The sequence below is a fragment of the Artibeus jamaicensis genome, unplaced genomic scaffold (assembly GCF_021234435.1).
Source record: "Artibeus jamaicensis isolate MK-2021 breed Jamaican fruit bat unplaced genomic scaffold, CSHL_Jam_final contig_1803, whole genome shotgun sequence".
Lineage (NCBI taxonomy): Eukaryota > Metazoa > Chordata > Mammalia > Chiroptera > Phyllostomidae > Artibeus > Artibeus jamaicensis.
Genome location: NW_026521356.1, coordinates 30,991 through 49,441, shown reverse-complemented (window position 1 = coordinate 49,441; position 18,451 = coordinate 30,991). Strand labels below are relative to the sequence as shown.

At 55.7% G+C, this 18,451-nt stretch overlaps 3 protein-coding genes across 7 annotated transcripts; 2 read left to right on the top strand and 1 right to left on the bottom strand.

Moving 5' to 3' along the window:
* Positions 1 to 630: 630 nt before the first annotated feature.
* FRS3 (fibroblast growth factor receptor substrate 3) lies at positions 631 to 16,010 on the bottom strand. Of its 5 annotated transcripts, XM_037155006.2 has the most exons (8): positions 15,972 to 16,010; positions 12,541 to 12,648; positions 8,433 to 8,576; positions 7,079 to 7,167; positions 5,732 to 5,918; positions 3,654 to 3,815; positions 2,221 to 2,378; positions 631 to 1,935 (listed from the first exon to the last, which is right to left on the bottom strand). In XM_037155006.2, exons 4-8 carry the CDS (start codon positions 7,142 to 7,144, stop codon positions 1,024 to 1,026), a joined length of 1,485 nt encoding a protein of 494 aa, XP_037010901.2. In that variant the 5' UTR covers positions 7,145 to 7,167; positions 8,433 to 8,576; positions 12,541 to 12,648; positions 15,972 to 16,010; the 3' UTR covers positions 631 to 1,023. The 5 variants fall into 5 exon arrangements, with proteins under 5 accessions (XP_037010901.2, XP_037010889.2, XP_037010895.2 ...); XM_037154994.2 differs by lacking the exons at positions 12,541 to 12,648; positions 15,972 to 16,010 and adding an exon at positions 10,208 to 10,393; XM_037155000.2 differs by lacking the exons at positions 12,541 to 12,648; positions 15,972 to 16,010 and adding an exon at positions 10,208 to 10,393 and having other exon boundaries at positions 8,459 to 8,576.
* Positions 11,062 to 18,440, top strand: PRICKLE4 (prickle planar cell polarity protein 4). Its single transcript, XM_053671236.1, has 10 exons — positions 11,062 to 11,257; positions 11,768 to 11,804; positions 13,076 to 13,219; positions 13,616 to 13,759; positions 14,438 to 14,572; positions 14,827 to 15,030; positions 15,587 to 15,791; positions 15,910 to 16,026; positions 16,263 to 17,367; positions 18,125 to 18,440. The coding sequence occupies exons 2-9, from the start codon at positions 11,781 to 11,783 to the stop codon at positions 16,637 to 16,639; spliced, it is 1,350 nt and encodes a 449-aa protein (XP_053527211.1). The 5' UTR covers positions 11,062 to 11,257; positions 11,768 to 11,780; the 3' UTR covers positions 16,640 to 17,367; positions 18,125 to 18,440.
* TOMM6 (translocase of outer mitochondrial membrane 6) lies at positions 17,177 to 18,440 on the top strand. The gene is made up of 3 exons (XM_037155038.2): positions 17,177 to 17,367; positions 17,791 to 17,899; positions 18,125 to 18,440. The coding sequence occupies exons 1-2, from the start codon at positions 17,177 to 17,179 to the stop codon at positions 17,885 to 17,887; spliced, it is 288 nt and encodes a 95-aa protein (XP_037010933.1). The 3' UTR covers positions 17,888 to 17,899; positions 18,125 to 18,440.
* Positions 18,441 to 18,451: the final 11 nt, after the last annotated feature.

The window sequence follows — 18,451 nt, the reverse complement described above, 5'->3', positions numbered from 1 at the left end:
AAAAGGTCTCCGGTTCTATGCCAGGTCCGGGCAATGCCTGGGTTGCTGCGGGCCAGGTCCCCGAACGGGATGCGTATGGGAAAAAACCAACCGATGTTTCTCTCCCTCTCCCTTCCCCTCTCTCTACAAATAAATAAAATCTTAAAAAAACATGTTCTAGCACACCAAAGAAGGACCCAGGGCACGCCTCCAAGCTGAGGTGTTAAAGGAGCGTAGCGTCCACTGTCGCCCACTTGGGAGCAGAGACAGAATCAGTGAGCACTCACAGGGGTGACTCCGACACAGCCCGCCCACCTACACCCTCCCTGCAGCCACTGCCACCCTTGGAGGCGGAGTTCTGCCCCATTGGGGCAGTTTCCCATACAAACCACCTTCCTGCAGGTGGGGCTCCCAGGTCCTGTCACTTTCCTCGGACAGAGTGCCCACTGCTGGCCACTTGGAGTCCTGGGCTAGGGCTTCTTGGAAAAGGAAAGGGTCAGACTTCGCACAAAACCACAGCGGCCCAACCTCCCGGCCCGAAGCCCCCACCGCACTGGGCCTCCCCCGGCCGCCCCGGGACCACACCAGAGCAGGCTCCCTAAGAATTCACTATTGTCTGCCGAGCCAGAATTTAAAAATAATTATATTAATAATAAATATGTTAAATTACATTTGAAACAATAAATAGAAAAATAAACTGATAAATAAAATCAACAGGTACAAAATGTTTCAAAATTTCAACCAAAAAAAATACACTGAGGACAGACGACAGATAGGACAAACGGACGTAAAGGGAGGGCACTAAATGCAATCACGACCCTTCAGTTTCCACAATGGCTCCCTCCGAGCCTGGTCGCCCCTTCCTCTCCCCAACAGGGAGACCAGGCCACTCAGTGGCTGATACCTTTGGGGACTCTGGCCAGCACAGGGAAGCTTCTGATCCCACCTCAATGCCCGTCTGCAAAGCACCCCTGAACCCGAGGGTGTGTGGGTTCGAGGACAGGAGCTGAGGCGGAGGCCGGATGGGGGGGATGGAGGAAGTCCCTACAGAGGCAGGTCGGTGCTGTTGTGCCGGGTCTTCCGGGCGGTGCCGTCATCTCGGGGCAGAGCCCTCTGCAGGTTGCACATGGCCACGGTCTTTTTGAGGTCGATCACGGCATAGGAGTCTGAGCTGCGGGCAGGGGCGACGGTGGGCACGGGGGCTCGGGGGGCCGCGGGATTCTGGGGCCCCTTGGGATGGTCTCCACCCCATCCCTTCAGCTCCACCTGGATGTAGTTGAGCTGCCTGGGAGGCTCGGGGCCCGGCCGGCGGAAATCAAAATTGAAGACTCTTGGGGAACCTCGACGGCGGGTCAGTGGCACAGGGAAGCTGCTGTGGCTGCGGAGGGCAGCCCGGGTGCTGGTGGGCTTCTGCAGTGGGGTCTCGTCCTCCTCGCCGTCGGGGAAGCCATTAGAGGAGGGTGTGAGCCCGTCCCTCGAGTCCCCGTCATCCCCGACCTCCTCCCCCAGCTGTTGGGCATGACTCTCCCACACTGGGGGCAGGGAGGGCAGGTTCTCGTAGTGCAGCAGGGCGGCCCGCCGGTGGGCGAGGCCGTTCCAGCCCGGTTCCTCTGGGCTCAGTCTCCAGCTGGCCCCTGGCCTCAGCCCCCCGCTGACATTCTCGTAGGTGCACTTGGGCTGCGCCGGGCACTCAGAGGGGCCCTCGTTGTTGTTGTGGTGAGGGGGGTCACGAAGGGCGGGGCACAGGCCCTGGCACTTCACCACCTGCCGCCTCGCAGGGGTGGGGCCCAACACGAACTTCACCTGGCCCGGCTGCCAGAATGCCTGTGGGTCTCGTGGGTCAGGGCCTCCGGCCTGTGGGGGGAAGGGTGCCTGGCCCTCGGGCAGTGGCTGCAGGCAGTGCCGGCTTCTGCGGTGGTCATCCTCACCCGCCGGAGTGTTGACATAAGTGTGAGACTGGGGGGAAAAAGTCCAAATGAAGCAGGGGGTCCAAGGGCAGGGAGGAGGGACAGCAGAAGGGACCAGAGGGTGAGAGATGAGAAGCACGAGGGAAGAAGCTGGAGTTTCCTCCTCTTCCTCGTCCTCCAAACCTTCCAGAGAAGCTGCCTCCCTTTCTGGGGAAAGGAAGGGACCCTACAGATTTTCTTCCCTCCGTGATCCTTTCTGGGAGGAGGTGCCCTATTTCCTGACCTCCATCCCCACCCAGACCGACAGGGAGGGGCGGGGCAGCTGCTTGCTCACCTGCTCATCAGGAGCAATGAGGGCATGGGTGGACTCCTCCCCAAGTGAGGGGTGTCGAAGGCTGCTTGTTGAGGGGCGCTGGGGTGCTGAGAACTTCGGACCCTCTCCTGGGCATCCAGGGAAGCCATTGGAGAAGCTAGAGATGTTATAGCCTAGAGCTGGGCACGGGAGAGACAAGCCCGGGTGAGAGAGGTCCTTAGCCCACCTGCAGCCCCGTGTGCAGCGTCCTGGGGCTCCTCCAGTTGGAGGGGAGACACTCCCAGGGCCCCAAAGTAGTTAGCCTTGCTGAACCAGTGGTCCCCCACTGTCTGTCATCTTTCTGTTCTTCAAACCCCATCCTTCCCCTCAAAGCTCAGCCTGGACCCTGTGACAGCTGCCCTTCACAGCCTTACCTGAAACTCTTAAGGCACACCTTGTCATCACGAACTGCCCCTTTGCCTTATTCTAGCTCTGCCGGTGAGCTCCCAGGAAGCTCCTTGAAACCAGTGCTGTGCTTCCATTTCCTTTCGTCCCCAACACGCCAGCCCAGGGAGCACAGAGCACAGAGCAGTGCGTCACATGCGCTCGTGGCGAACAAGCAGAGATGTGGGAGCACCCCCGGAAATGGGGGGGCACCTGGGCGGGGACGCCTGCGCCACCCGTCAGGAAAGCCGCTGGACTTCGCCATGTACAACGTGGACTTTTTTGCCCAGGTTTTCGAAAGAAAAATAAGGATGCGGGCCCTGGTGGTAGCTAGTGGATGAGCGCGGGCCTGGGGAAAGGACATGAGTTTTTCTTTTTCCTTCCCTTCCCCTTGAATAGTTTTAAAATAAGGATGCGCATTGTATGTGTGTAGTACCTGAAATACCACATATCTATTCTTGTGTTTTATAATGGTTACGTAAAATTTCTTGTTCCGTAATATCTTGAAAAATAAATTCTAAAATTCCTTTATAATACAAAAAAACAAGTATCTAAATACGAATAAATAAATCATTGAGTTAAAATGAAAGGTTTCTTCCCTGAAAGTCTGGTCCAAACATGTGGGTGCACATTATACACGGCACAACACGGGTACATGGGTATGACCCCCGGGGGGAGAGGAAGGAAGCCAAAAGGCTCCACTGCCATTTCCATGGACGTCCAATGTCTTTCTTTCTGTCTGCTCCCTGACCATCAGTCGACAAAAGTCCTAGGACTCCCCAGCCTCAGCTGGAACCACCTGCCTGGCCCAGGTCAGGCCTTACGCATCCCCAAGAGTGGTTCTGAGGACGGTCGCCGGTCCCAGAAGACTGGTTCACCCAGCCGTCCCCCTACCGGCCTACCTGACTCAGGCCTCCAAGACTGGTTGGGGCTTCCTAGGCCTGTGCTTTTGTGTATGTGTGTGTGAATGTCCATACGTGTGTGTACACATATGCATGAGTATGTACTGAGGTCGACAGGGGTCTCCTCACCATTGGGAGGCTGGGGGGCCCGCGGGAGGTCGAGGTCGGCTGGGTGGCTATTGCGGGTGATGATGACCGGCTCTTCCATCACATTGATGCTGTTGCACTGCATCAGATCCTGAAGGAGGTTGAAGATTTCCTCGGCCCGGGAGCACTTGAAGGCAAATATCCCTGAAGCAGGAGAGGGAGAAATGAGGCTGCTCTGACCCTGTGCCCGACTGGGAAGAGCCACAGAGGCTAACCTGAGGTACAGAGCTCAGGAAATGTCCCTGAACCCCAGTCCCAGGCCTGCGGGGAAGAGGGGGAGCTCCTGTCACCTCAAGGGGGAGCCGACCTCTTACCCCTCTCCTCTCCCTAAAATGGGAGGAGCTGGGCCCCAGCGCCCTCCTCTTTTCCTCCTGCAAGCTATTTCCATCTTGATAGCTAATACTTCAGCTATATTCCTCTGAGGTCAAGTCACTTCCCTGAGGGTGGGTGTGTACAGAGCTGCGGGGAAGAGGAGTGAGACTCCAAGTGAAAAGGGCACTATTACATGAGCGGCCACTGTCCACATGCTGCCCCCGTCTCCCTCTGCCTGCTATCCCTGGCTCCCCAGAAAATTGAGCTCCATTCAGGGTACCAGCCCTCAGCTCTGTGCCCAAAGCTCTTTGAGGGTAGAGGGTCTGTCCTGTTCACTGCTCATTCACTGGGTACTTTGCTCAGTGATACTAAGCCCAGACCCTGACCAGAGAGCTAATATCCACCGTGTACAGGCCCCTGGCCCCAAGGAAGAAGGGCGGGCTGACTAGCTGAAGGACAAATGCAGCAAAACAATCGCGTGTCTCCTCAGCCACACAATTAAGGGGCCCAGGGCCCCTCAAACTCCAATGCAGGCACTCAAAGGCCCAGGGTCAGCAGGACTGGGCTGAGTGAGCACCTGTGACCTGGGGGACCTAAAGATGCCCTCAGGGTGTTGTGTCAGTTTAGGATTCTGAACCACCCAGGAGCAGTGGGGCCTGGGACTCAGGGGAGGCTACTTGGGGTGTGGGTGGGCATGCACCCAGAACAAAGACAGATAAAGTAAGGCTGGGGTAGAGGACAGCAGGCGTTTGCAGGAATGGGCCATGAGGCAGAGAAAAAGCAAATATACTGGCAAGCTATCATACGTCAAGGGTTAAAAAAGGCTGGAAAAGCTTAAAGATTTAGGAGAACCCGGTGTTGGGGCCTATGGCTGCCCCTCCAGGATCCCAAGTATGGATCAAACACCACCAGAAGCAGGGAAGGCCCTTTCTCCCCTCTCTCTGCTCAGCCAGTGCAAACTGCCTCTGCCTCATGAGCTCCGAGGGTCAGAGGCTGGAGCAGGGGCAGCTCCCCCGGGCAACACAACCTCGGAGACTGTCTGTTAGCAGCCTCATGAAAGGGCTCACTCATTTCACCTGCACAGTCCCAGGCAGGGCTCCTTCTGCAGAGCTTGTAGCTGAGTCCTAAAAGAGAAGCCTCTAGCCTTGACCTCATGGCACAGCCCAACACTCCCTAACCTCTGGCTGCAGGGAGAAGAGAAGGAAAGAAGAATACGTCACACTCCATTGCTCACAGGTGACAAGAGACAAAGGTGAGGCTCTTGAGGGTTGCTCCGTACATGGGGACACAAGAGACCTACCCAAATCTATCATTCCCAAGTCACTCAGCCCCGAGGACACTAGAGCCTCCTGCTAGCCTTTCCTTACTCATGGGCTCTAGGGTATATGAGTTGGGGGCTCAGAAGATTGTTCCTACTCTGGGGCAACAGGGACCCTTAAACTGGAGTAACGGGAGGAGGAACCAACTGCTTTTCCCAAGCAGGCTCGGCCTGGGAGCGCTAGCTCTTTTGCACGGGCTATGCAATAAACACCCCACAAAGGGACCAGGCCAGAGCCACAAAGACGGAAGTAGAAGAGCACTGGCCTGGGAGTCCATTTGCTTCTGCATCAACACGCTGGTGCTCTTGGCCATGACCCTTCCTCCTGCTGGGCAACAGCTGCCTAGTCTGCACCATGACTTTCATTCCTCGCACCTGACCCCGGGTGCACAAGCCCCTCCGTGAGTGCGAGGCAGGGCATGGTACTCACCCTGGCCCGTCTGACACCGGCGACCACTCTCAAAGGAGAAGAGGTTGGAATCATAGCCATAGCGCCGCAGGCAAAGGTACGGCCAGTGGACGGCCTCACGCCGATGCAGGTGAAGCACCAGCTCGCTCTGTGTCAGCTCCATCACCCCGCAGCCCAGCTCCACCCCCTCGTCATCCACATTCGTCACCTGGGGGTAGGGGACAGAGGGTCAGTGATGAGTAACAAGTATGTGTGTGGTCCCTGAACCACTGACAGGCCTGCTGATGATGCAGGCTGGAGCTGGGGAACTGAGGGGCTCACCGGACTCGCCACAGACTCTACAGACCGCCACATGATTACTTAAGACCCTGAGACAATCAAGCTGCAGAAGCACAAAGACATACTGCCTCCCCCGCCTCCCCAACTGCGGGATCTCTCTGAGGGCTCCCTCTTGTGGTGAGCGGGAGAAACCTGTGCCCCCATAGGCAGGGAGTCAGGAGGGGGCCCCTCTGCTGTGCTCAGAGGTGGGAGGGACCAGCCGGGTACAGGCCCACAGGCCCGCCAGGCCTGGCCTTAGCTTCCCAAAGCAAGCAGCAAACACTACTAATGCAGTGATTACTGTGTGTTAAGCACTGTTTTAAATACTGACCGGAGTGAATTACCTAAAATCGCCTATTTTGCTCCTGTATTACAGCATTCCTTCATTCTTGGTAGTACTAAGAGCTGAACAAACGGCCTGAGCTCCTTTTCCTCAGACCACCTCAGAGGGCCTGATCTCAAGAAATCTTTATGAGCCCACAGCCTCAGCCTGCCATTTCACCTTCTTTTTATTTTATTTATTTATTTTGTTTATTTTTAGACAGAAGGGTAGGGAAGGAGAAAGAGGAAAAGAAACATCAATGTGTGGTTGCCTCTTGCATGGCCTGTACTAGGGACCTGGCCCGCAACCCAGGCCTGTGCCCTGACTGGGAATCGAACCGGTGATCCTTTGGTTCGCAGGCCGGAGCTCAGTCCACCGAGCCATACCAGCCAGGGCTCACCCTCTTTCGGTTGGTTTATTTATTTATTTATTTATTTATTTATTTTAGAGGGGTTAGGGAGTTAGAAAGACAGGGAACGAAACATTGATGTGTGAGAGAAACATCTACTGGTTGCCTCTTGCATGCCCCCAACTGGGGACCTGGTCCACAACCCAGGCATGTGCCCTGACTGGGAATTGAACTGGCGACCCTTCAGTTCACAGGCCGCACTGAGCCACACCAGCCAGGGCTCATTTCGCCTTCTCTAGAGAGGCTGCGGCAACTCAACAGCTCGAGGCCTGAGATCAGCAGACCATGCTGGAAACTCGGGAGAGGGGGCTATGGGTACCTTGAACTTGGTGGGGTGGTTGTCTGGGATGCTGTCTCTATTCAGGCAGCTGCAACAGCTCCCCATGGTGTCAGAGCAGCGAGCCCACCCTAGGGAAAAGCATAAGAGATAAGAAAGTGGTCAAGGTCAATTCCACAAAGTCCTGCTCCAGGAAACTGGCAGAACCACCTCACGGTGATCACTTACTTTGCCCAAGGAAATATGCGGCACAGTCCCTCTCTCAAGAAATTCCCACTCTCGACCCAGGGCCAGACACAAAAGGGATAAACATTAACTCAAGTTAGGACATGTTAAAGATTAATGCTGGCAGGGGTATGGAAAGCTTCTCAGGTGTACCACTTGATCTAGACCTTGAGAAGTACATAGGGTTTTAGCTGATGTTATGACAGGAAAGGAAAGCCTGGTCAACAAGGAAAAAAAAAAAAAAAAAAAGCAGGGACCCAGAAGTGATTTGCATCAGAAGAAGTTGGGTGCCGGCCTGGGGCCTTGTCCGGATTCAGCAAAGAAATTAATGTTGGGAGCCCCAGACACTTTAGCTTGTACTTTTCTCCTTTTCCACCTCATTTTTCCCACGTCATCCAAATCCTCTTTGCCTCCCTCACTACCATCCCAACATCAACTTCGACTTTATTGTTTGATGTTCTCTTCTTCTGAGGCGCTACATTACAGTCAAAAGATGCACTCAGAAGATTGACCGTTTAAAACAGAACACACTTTTTTTTTTTTGCCCTGGCTGGGTGGCTAAGTTGGTTGGAGCGTCATCCCATACACCAAAAGATTGTAGGTTCGATCCCTGGTCAGGGCACATAACTAGGTTTAGAGTTCTAGACCAGGTTGGAGCACATATGGGAGGCAACCAATGGATGTTCCCCTCTTGCTCCCTCTCTCCCCCTTTCCCTCCCTTTCTCTCTAAAGTCAATAAACATATCCTTGGGTAAGGATTAAAAAACTAAAAGTAAATAAAAATACAAGAGAGCACACATTTTATAACCTTGATTAGGCATTTCTTCATTAAAAAAAAAAATGCCGGTTTGCTTTTGGACAAAGGGGAGACATATTCTTGGCTTTTCCTTCCTAGGTTATGGCACTTGGACTGCATGTCAGAATAGCAGGACTTGTGCCTGGGATGGAGAGGGTGCCTCCAGGCTTGAGGGACCTAAGGGAGTAAGCAAACACATGCACTGATTCCAACGAGAAGTTAAGGGGTTGCAAGTTGCTTCAAGAAATGGGTCCGTAAGAGTACATATCCTTTTAGAACCACCACTGAAGGAATAAAGCCCCTGCTCAAGGCTGACCCTCCATTCCTCCCAACTTGGGAAACTCCAGGAAAGTGGCTCCTATACACAGCTCTCACCTCACCCAGGCCATTGGGGAACTGACCATTGGAGGGGCATGGGGAAGGACCCCCACTTTATTCCCCCTGTTCTTGGTGGGGCATCACGACAAGGGATCTGTAGAGACGTCACCTGGATCCCTCCGGGACACACCTGGGGTTCACCTAGCAGGGGAGACAGAGGCTGCAGGTTAGTGGACACATTCCATCCTCCCCAATTGTTAATGAGACTGACTTGTTGTCAGTCCACGCCACCTGGACATCTGTTCCAGGTCCTAATGGGACAGAAACACCGATAAATAAGCAAGATCGAGGTCACAGGGACCCCAAATTCTGAGCTCCGTAAGCCCTGGAAAGACACTCCCCTAGCATCAATGGGTTTGAAGTTTGAGGCAGCCCAAGACCTTTTAAGTGGCCCCCACGCCCCAACCTGAATCCTGCTACAACCGACACCAAAACCACCACCTCCTCGCCTTTGCAGAGAAGTTTACAACGGGGTTTCTCAAAAAGACACTGTGATGGACTGGAAAAAGTGCTAGCTTAAGATTAAGAAACTAATACTGTAGTCTGCTTCGTTGCTACTAAGTACCTGAGTACTTACCCAAGAGACTGCCGAATCAACCCCCCAAGACCACCCACAACTCCCACCCCAAGGCCTTACTTCTTAAGGGAAATATTTGTAAACTGTGGAGCCCTGCAGCTTAAATAACCTCTAAAGGTAAGTGTGTGGACAATCCTCTTGAAGATTTCCCCTTTTTAGGACAATTTCACATTTGGAAGCTTTTTTAGATTTTCTCTTCTCCAAGCTTTGAAAGGCCTGAAATTTTAACACAAATGCTAACAATAAACCAAAGCTTCGGGGATCTAGTGCCAGGTAGACAAACTGAGGGACCAGGACCCCGGGGAATCGAGATCCCACCCTTTTCTCTGGAAAAACACTATCGTTTCCCAGGGCCCCCTGTGCTCTGCAACCTTGGAAAACGTCCCAGGTGAATGGGACGGTTGGCGGCTCAAGCCCACTCTCTTGGTCTGGCTTTTTCCCACCTTGGAAGGTGGGGGCAGGCGGAGGGAGGTGCGCACTGCCCGCACTGCCTAAAGACAAGCGGCTGGGAAAAGACTGGAGCTTGAGCCGCCAACCAACAAGGAATCTGGGGGTGAAACCAAGAACCAACTACAGGGAGGAGGGCAGTGCACCTTTTCCTGCCCCCTTCTCTCTAAGATTATCAGGACATTTCACGACAGCCAAAAAGAGGGGGATTACATTGGATGAGAAGGGGCCTCCGGTCTGGGATAGGTTTGGATTGGGGTCAGCAGTTAACTGGAGGTTATCAGTACTCAAAATATATGAGCAGACTGGGGAAACGTGGACAGTTTTTTGGATTTGAACATGGTGCAAGGAGAATGGGGAGAGGGTATGATGAACCAGAGGAATTTCAGGGCGATAGAAGCATTTTCGGGCATCCAGGAGAGAATCTGGCTCTGTGGGTGTATCGCAAATTAGCAGGAGTGAGGGGTTCTGAGGGCAATAGGACCTGCGAAGGTGTGTCGGGAGTGGGGGTGGGGTGGTTCTGAGGAGTGAGAGGCATTTAGGTTGCGGGGCTGTCAGGAGATTTCTAGACACCGAGAAGGAATGGGGGAGTTCGGGTACGCGCGTTGTCCCCGGATCCCAGCCCCCAGCCCCCGGGCTCCACCACCTGCCCCGCCCGCCCGGGGTTTCCGCAGAAGGGAGCGGAGACTGCAGCGCGGCGCGGCCACTGTGGAGCCGCCTAGTCCCCGCCCCGCCGCACCCCACTCACATCGCCCCGCGGCCCGGGCGGCGCCGGGCCCCGCTCCCGGGTCCCGCTGCAGCAGCCGCCGGCCACCGGGAGCTAAGATCTCCCTGCCCCGCCCCGCAGCCACGGGGTCGGAGGTCACCGGCGGCACCAACGAGACGCTGCGGGCGGGCAGACCCGCTAGGGGCGACCGGCGCGTATCCTAGAAGGTCCCTTTGGAGGACTATGCAGTCGGGAGCAGGGAGCTTGTGCACACGCCAGAGGGCGCTCCTGGCCAGCGGCTGAGCGCTCCCTGCTGGGGGAGCGGAGCCTGGGGCGGGAGCTGGGGCGGGACTCAGGGGACCAGAAGTGGGACTAGAGGTTTCCACTCCCAGAGCAGAAAGGGGCAGGGGATGGAGGGAGAGACACAAAAGATGGGGGAAGGGTCTAAAGGGGTGGAAGAGAAAAGGGCGGTACAAGAGGCTAGGAAAAGGGAAGGGGCGGATGGCCCCCTGGGGAGAACGAGGAGGGAACTTGGAGGGGTGGGACCCAGAGAGGGGCGGGAGAGGAGCGGTTGTGGGGGCACCTGCAGGCTTGGAAAGGCATTCTGTTCCGCGAGAGTCAGAGGACTGGTTATAAACGAGGCTCCTGGGTGTCCACTCGGCGCCCGAAAGGGCGCCATTCCGACACTGAGCCCATAGCAGTGCGGGACAGTGGAGCCTGCACATTTTCCACCCTGGGATCCTACAAAGACTTTCCTGAGTCTGCAGCCCGGGCCCCTCCCGGAACCGTCCTGCTCTACCGGCCCTTGGAGGGCGTGGGAGAGGAAGGGCTGCGCTCCCGGGGCGGGCGGAGGCGGGCGCTGGGCCTCGCGGGGTGGGGACTGAGTGAGGGGCACGACAGCGCGGTCTGTCCAGAACGGCCCAGACACCAGCGCGCGGCGACGGTGAGAACCCAGCGGAGTCCCGTCTGCTTCTCTGAACTTCCAGCAGCCGGAGTGGGAACCCCAGCTGGCTCGACACTACACCACGCCCCGCCTACAAGGAGGGGGCCCCGCGAAGTCCAAGAAAAAAAATTTGGGAATCTACCCAGAGGGTACTTGGCTGGAACGGACACCTCTCCACTACTCCCTCTTACTGTCGGGGAAACCTTCCCAGCTCAGATTTTGCTCTTAGGGCAGGGGTGGGTCGGGAAGGTTGAACGCCGGGAGCCTGGTTGCACCTGCTCGCAGCCAGGAGACGGGTTCAGCCTTGTCCCTGGTCTCAGGGGACCCGGGGGAGGGGGAATTCTGGAAGGAATCAGCATGTTAGAAGGGCAGGGTCCAGGGCTAAGCAAAGGTGGAGTCAGGCCGCCTTTGTGGACGATGGAAGGGTGAAGGGCAAGGTTTCCGAGCATTGTTTCTGTGTGGGACAAGTTCATGCAAACTAGAGCTAACCTGGGAGAGAGGGTGCAAGCCCCCTCCTGGGGCCCAAGGTGTTCCCCCTCTTCCTGTGTGACCTCCTCCCCCATGCACCCCTTGCTGCCTGGAGCAGGGGTATTGCTGTTCCAGGAAGTGGCTACTCCCGGTCCTGAGTGTGAATGGCCCATCCTGGCTGCCTTCCACAGGAAACCTGAACTGATGGACAGAGCAGGAAGGAAACAGGTGGGTGTGGGGCCAGGGAGCAGGCAAGGGTGGCAGGGGACATCCGAAGGGGGTGCTGAGTGGGGCTGTGGGTTGAGAAGCAGTATCCAAACCCTGTTCTCGCCCCCAAAGCCGGGTCTTACAGAGGCCAAGGATTTGTGGTGCCCTCCTGTGACCTGCTGCCACTCAGAATCCATCCCAGCTCTCAGGGGCAGCCTTTCCCTAAAGCTCCCCTTAGCCTTCCAATGCGACCCTGGGCAAGGTACTTAACCTCAGTTTGTTTCAACCATAAAATGGGATAACAGAAATTACCTCACAGGATTGTTGTGAGGATGAATTATATTATGTAAAATTCTAGAATTGCCCCTGGCACAGAGTAAACAGAAAAGTTTGCTCTAGTTATTTTTCTTCTTAGGGTGCTGTGTGTACCTGCCCAGACCTCTAGCCCCATTCTGCCTGGTTTCATCTCTGTCTTACCCACTAGACTAGGAACTCCTTGTGGGCAGGGCTCGTTCCTTTTCCACTTAAGTAGTCAGCCCCTACCCCCAAGGCACTGTGGTCACTCCAGGGCTTGCCCAGAGGAGAGCTGAAGATTCACTTAGAATTATCCACTGAAATTGCCGCTATAGATAGAAGATGGAAACACAAGATTTTCCTCTGTCCTGGTGGAGCTTATGGACTAGATGAGGAGCTGAGGGAGACACAAGGAGCAAAGAGAAAATTATGTGCTAAACCTTGGGACACTGATTGTACTTACTTCTGGAGCTCAGGGAAAGGAGAACGGTTACGGACCAGAGAGGCTGAGAAGGGCTTCTGGTGAAGTGGTCCTTTCACCGGGCTCAACCTACAGCTGGAAGTCTGGGGCCTGTGGAGGGAGCGGGGAGGAAGCAGACTCACTGGCCTCATAAGCACTCGATGAGGAATGGTGAGCATGAAGGCGAGGGAGGTGGGGAAGCAGGGACCAGTCTGCCCAAAGGCTCGTGGGAAAGGCAAAATGCCCTCCTCTTTCCTCCATTTCAATCTTGGGAGACCCCAGAGCTTGAGTTTCAGCAACTGGAGCCAAAAGGCCTGGCCTCAACATCTGGCTCTGCCACTTACCAGCTGTATGAGCTTTAGCATATCATGTATGCTCACCCAGCCTCAGTTTGGCTATCTGTAAAATGGAGACAAAAAATACCACCTGACTCACTTGGTTATTGAATGAGATAATGTCTGTAGAGCACTTAGTACTGCTTAGGAGCATATTGTAAGGACCAGATAAATGGGAGATCTTCTTGTTATTTTCCGGGCAGACTTTGCCACCAATGTCAGTGCCAAACCCTGGCTGGTCCCACCGAGGGGAGAGCCCCCCCACTCGGGAGCCAGGTCTGCCAGTGAGCCTAGACGGTGACCCAGGCCGCCCGCCACAGGGGGACCCTGAGGAGGCCTCTGCTCAGGTAGGAGCCCTACCTTTTCTTCTGAGCTCAACATGCCTCCACCCTTCAGACTGCCTCCCATTTCCACCAGCTGGGAGGAGTGAGCCTTCGTGCCCTGCCTCTTGTGGCCCTTCTCTCCTCGCAGGAGTCCGTTTCTATAGCCCCCTGAGGACCTGAGGGTGTGACTTGAAATGTGTTCACATGAATACATGTGACCTCTCCTGGGGGTCTGTGTTGCCTAAGCAGACCCGAGGGGCTCGGCCCCGAGTGCAGGGGGTGATTTCAAGAGTAATTTCAGGGGGTGTTTTGGGCTGTGAGGCCTCCTCAACCTCCACCAATTAGACTGCAAATGCAGGGGTGGATCAGCTGTCCTAGTGATCTTGAAGTTGATTGTCTAATGGGGAGGGGCTTGCTTAGATGTTGTTCCAGATTGGAGAAGAGGTCTCTCCTCAGCATCCTGCCATTCTGCGCCAGGGGCTCCCTGGCCTGGACACCAACCCAGCTGCCAACTGGCCTCGGCTCTCCACGCTCCTGCAGCAACTCCCTCCACAGGACAGCGATGTGGGTCTCGATCTCCCCAGCCTCCCTTTCTTTATTGTTGAAGAGCCTTGGTCCAGAAGTCAGGGAACATGGATTTAAGGCCCAGCTATGCCACTGGTTGGGGGAAATCAGTCCCTTTCCCCCACCACAGCCTGAACTTTCCCATCTGCAAAATGGGTACACTTATCTGCACAGCACTTGACTGAAAAGCAAATGAGAAAATGGACATGAACGATTTCTGAAACAAATAATGGAATGTACAAATGTAGGGAGTGTGGTCAAGTATTTATTGAAGCCCTATGTGTGCCTAGTCTAAATAAAGGCTTATAATCAGCTGGGAAGACAAGGCAGGAGAATATGGAATACATAGGGAAAACACCATGGGAAGTGATACTGAACTACACAGCTCATTGGGAGCAAGGACCCAAATATAGGGTGACAGGGCTAAGTGCTATGTGGATGATGTCAGGAATGATGACCCTTCCTGGGTGGGATGGGGGAAGTGAGACAGGAAGATTTACTGGCATTGTTGTCCCTCTTTCCCTTTCCATCTTGATACCCTTCTATGCTGCTATTGCCTGCACCTCCCTGGAGTTCTACAACCTTCCTTTGACCCAGCAGCTAAGCCTTCTCTCTCCACTCAGACTTCAATCTTGCCTGCTGGGGCTCTCCCTGGCACAGTGGAACCTGTTTCTGCAGGAGCAATACTGCCTGGCCCTTGGTGAGGAGGAGCTGGCCGAGCTGCGGCTCTTCTGTGCCCAGCGGAGGCGGGAGGCCCTGGGACAGGGAGTGGCAAACCTGGTACCTCCCAAGCTCAAAAGCACCTGTGAGAAGGTATGTAGTCCCTCCACCCCAATACTCCTCTTCCTCCACTCTTCGCCCTCTCAGTACTGCAGAAGGAGCTAGCTTCTGAGACTCCAGTGGCAAAAGGGGGTTTGGGATTGAGTTTGACAAACCTTAAGGAAAAAGGAAACCAAGTTTGGGGGTTCTTGGTGAACCTGCAGGGGAGGTGGGTTGGGACGCAAGAACCAAGAGGGAAGCTGGGAAGGTGGTGCAGCCTCTGACCTGCCAGCACCCCCACTTGGCAGTGCAGGGAGCCGCTGAAGCCGGGGGAATATGGAGTGTTTGCAGCCCTGGCAGGAGAGCAGCATTGCTGGCACCGGGCTTGCTTTGCCTGCCAGGCCTGTGGCCAGGCCCTGATAAACTTCATCTACTTCTACCACGATGGGCATCTCTACTGCGGCCGTCATCACGCTGAGCTGCTGAGGCCACGCTGTCCTGCTTGTGACCAGGTACAGCTCTGAGTGGAGGGTCTGTTCAGGGTCCAACTGAGCAGCACGTAAGGGGACACCTGTCCCGGTTTCGGGGAGTGGAGTAGGGAGAAAAAGGCACCAGCCTGGACCATTTAGTTCCTGTTGCTCTGGCTTGAGTTCTGAGCGTGTAGGCCCTTTAAGCCCCCCCTCCCCCCCGCAGGTAGTCTCCCCCATATGACTGGGACCGGGAGAATTTCTCTGGAGCAGGGATTCTTGGACAGACGTTCCCATCAGTCTACTGGGTGCCCAGTGCGGTGCCTGATCACAAGAGGAACTGCCTTAATATCAGCATAAGTGGCCGCGCGGAACCCTGTGTTAGGAGTCCAGGCGACCCGGTCACACTTTAGGTTGTGCCACCAGCTAGCTGGGGGATCCTGGCTAAGCCAATCAGCCCTCCCTGCGTCGGAGAGTGGTTGAGTTGATCAAATGGGAATGTCCGTAGCCATGATTTACCGCTAACTGGCTATAAGGCGTGGTTATTGGATGAATGAATGAGTGAGTAAATGAATGAGCCGTTCCCCTCTCCCTCCCCCAGCTGATATTCTCCCGGCGCTGCACTGAGGCAGAGGGACAGTGCTGGCACGAGAACCACTTCTGCTGCCAAGACTGCGCCGGGCCCTTGGGCGGAGGACGTTATGCCCTGCAGGGGGGCGGCCCTTGTTGCCCCAGCTGCTTTAGGAGTCGATATTCGGATGTCGGCTCCAGCCCGGCCGAGACACTAGAAGAAAGGCCGCCCCTTGGTAAGGGAGGAAAGGTGTAGATCAAAGGGGAAGTGGGCAGTGTCTTGGGCTGGGCAGAGGAGGGAGTTCTCCCGGGCTGGAACCCTCGCCCCGGTCTCATGCCGTCCCGTCCCTCCAGCAGCGCCCCCCGTCCGCCAACCGCATGCCCCAGACCCGAGCCTCGGGGCCCGCAGCTCTCACCGCGCATCCCTGGCCGGAGCGCTCCAAGGGCCTCCCGTTCCCACCCCGCGCCGCGGTAAAGGCTGCGGCGCGGGACAAGCGCCTAGACTGGGGACGCGGCCGCCCCCTGGTGGGCGGAGGCGGGGAGGGGCGGAGAGCCCGATAGAGGAATCGCTTCAGCGGCGGCGGCGGCGGCGCGCATCGCTCAGGGGCGGGGCGGGGCGGGAGGCTGGGCCTAGCTACCTAGGGACGCCGCGCCCGGGTCTGGGCGAGGATTCGGAGCTCTGAGATAGGCGTGTCTGACCCCGCCAGGAGCGGGTGAGGCGGGGCTCGACAGAGTTGAAGGAGGTGACAATGATCCACTACACTTCGCGACCATCTCCGGAGCATCCCTCAACGCCGTCCCCAGCTCCAGTCAGGAAACCCAGAGGGGACTGCTTGGGACCAGCCCGGAGCAGGAGTGCCGAACAGGGGACAAAGCTGAGGCACCCAAAGGGGGAGGGCAGGGCCCCCTGGAGACGCCCGCTGATCCCAAGGAGGACGCCCCCTGCCCCACCTGCTCCTCTTCCTCTGACTCAGAACCCGAAGGCTTTTTCTTTGGCCAACGCCTTCCCCTTCCCTGCAAGACCCCCAGAAGCCTGCAAGCTGAGGGCAGTGACACCTCCAGGAAGCACTGCACCATTTGCTAGTTGCGCGGCCCGGAGAAGGGGGAGTCAGGGTGAGGGATGATCTGTAAGGCTTTAGACGCAGACTCTTCTCCCCCCATAAAAATCCTAGACTGAGTGCAAATAGGGACACGCCCAGCAAATTAGGTCAAAGGGGGCGAGATGACCTAATTTGAGTACTCCCTCTTCAGCCCGCGCATTCTGTGACTTTTTACGGAGACTTTTCTTGGGGAATTCCCTTCTCCAAAGCTACGCAGCCCCTGCCGAGCTAGCTCCTACTCCGACACGACCTGCTGGGACAGCTGGATCCCCAGCATCCTTCTCCTGAGCCAATGAAATGATCACTCAGAGACCACGTGTGGTGTGAGCGGCTCGACCAGCCGAAGGCCTGGGGAGTGCCGGAGGTGGACCGGAGTAGGGCCCGCAGGACCCGGCATCGCTCCTCCTCTTGCAGAGCTCGTGGATGCTCGTCCTTGGAGTGACGTGTCTCCCGGACAACCGACCCCACTCTGGCTACGGCGCCCTTAGTAGCCAGTGGCAGGCCAAAGGGCTAGGCCGGAAATGCGTCATCCGCTTGCGCCGACACGATTACGCCAGAGACCTCGCGGAGCGGGAGGGTGTGCTATGGCTTCTAGTGGGGTCAGTGTGAACCCTGGCGGCTCGGCAAATGAAGTTTCCGAAGTTCCAGACAACGTGGGGGATTGGCTTCGGGGCGTGTACCGCTTCGCCACCGATAGGAATGACTTCCGGAGGTAAGCGAGGCCAGGGAGCCTGGTCCCTCTCTACCCCTCCGTGCCCGTATACATAACTTGCCGCATTTTCCTCCGCCCAGGCGGGTGCTTGCAGGTTTTTAAAACTGCCAACTTCTAGGCCTCATAGTGGTTTTGGCCATGGCTTACTGAGGCCCTTGACCGGAAGAGTTCCCGTGCGGCAGAAGCAGTCTTTTCAGTTACCTGGCTTAGGTCTAGAGAGTTTCACCCTGACGGGGAGGGGAACTGGAAGAGGCGGCGCCAGCACAAAAAACGGGCTTTTCGGCCTTGGACGAGCGCTAAATTGGCCTTTGCATTTGACCCCGCTCTTGCCTCAGGTTTTTCCAGGGGGGTGGTGGAAAGCTTTTTACCTCTAAGTGACTCACTCAGTGACCACAGGGTTAATAGAATACACTCTTTTTCTAGAAACTTGATCCTAAACTTGGGACTTTTTGCTGCGGGAGTTTGGCTGGCCAGGAATTTGAGTGACATTGACCTAATGGCACCTCAGCCAGGGGTGTAGCCTATCAAATAGGTAAGCACGTGACCACTGCTGCATGTGTGGTAAGGGTCCTGAAGGCTGGGAGGAGCAATAACTTCATCAGCTATTCACAAAATATGGGAAGGAGACTTGATGTAAAACCCCGGGCAATATCTTAGTTAACTGTGTTCCCACGTTAGAAGGGATTTCAGTTTACTAATTTTCCTCCAGTGCTTTTAGATTTCTAATGCCACCTGTCGTCCTGTTATCTGGTTGCAGACACAGGGAACCCGTGCTGTACTTGAACCTTCCAAGCACAGATTCTCCAGCCCCTGACCATCACAAGACTTGTCCTGATGGCAGCTGAAGTTTGACTCAGAGGGGTACCTTTCCTGCCTGATTTTTCTTCGCTGAGTCTCCTCAGAACTCCATTGTCTCGTCAGCAGTCAGGCTTCAGCTAAAGTGTTGTCCTCTGTTTGGTAAACTTCTGTACATAGTTCCTAAAGTTTCCGCAGGGGGTGATTTTTGCTCGTCTTGAGGAGTAACCTGATGGCATTTTAACAGTTATTCAAAATAAAGACTACACACAAAGCCATTTTTATTCTT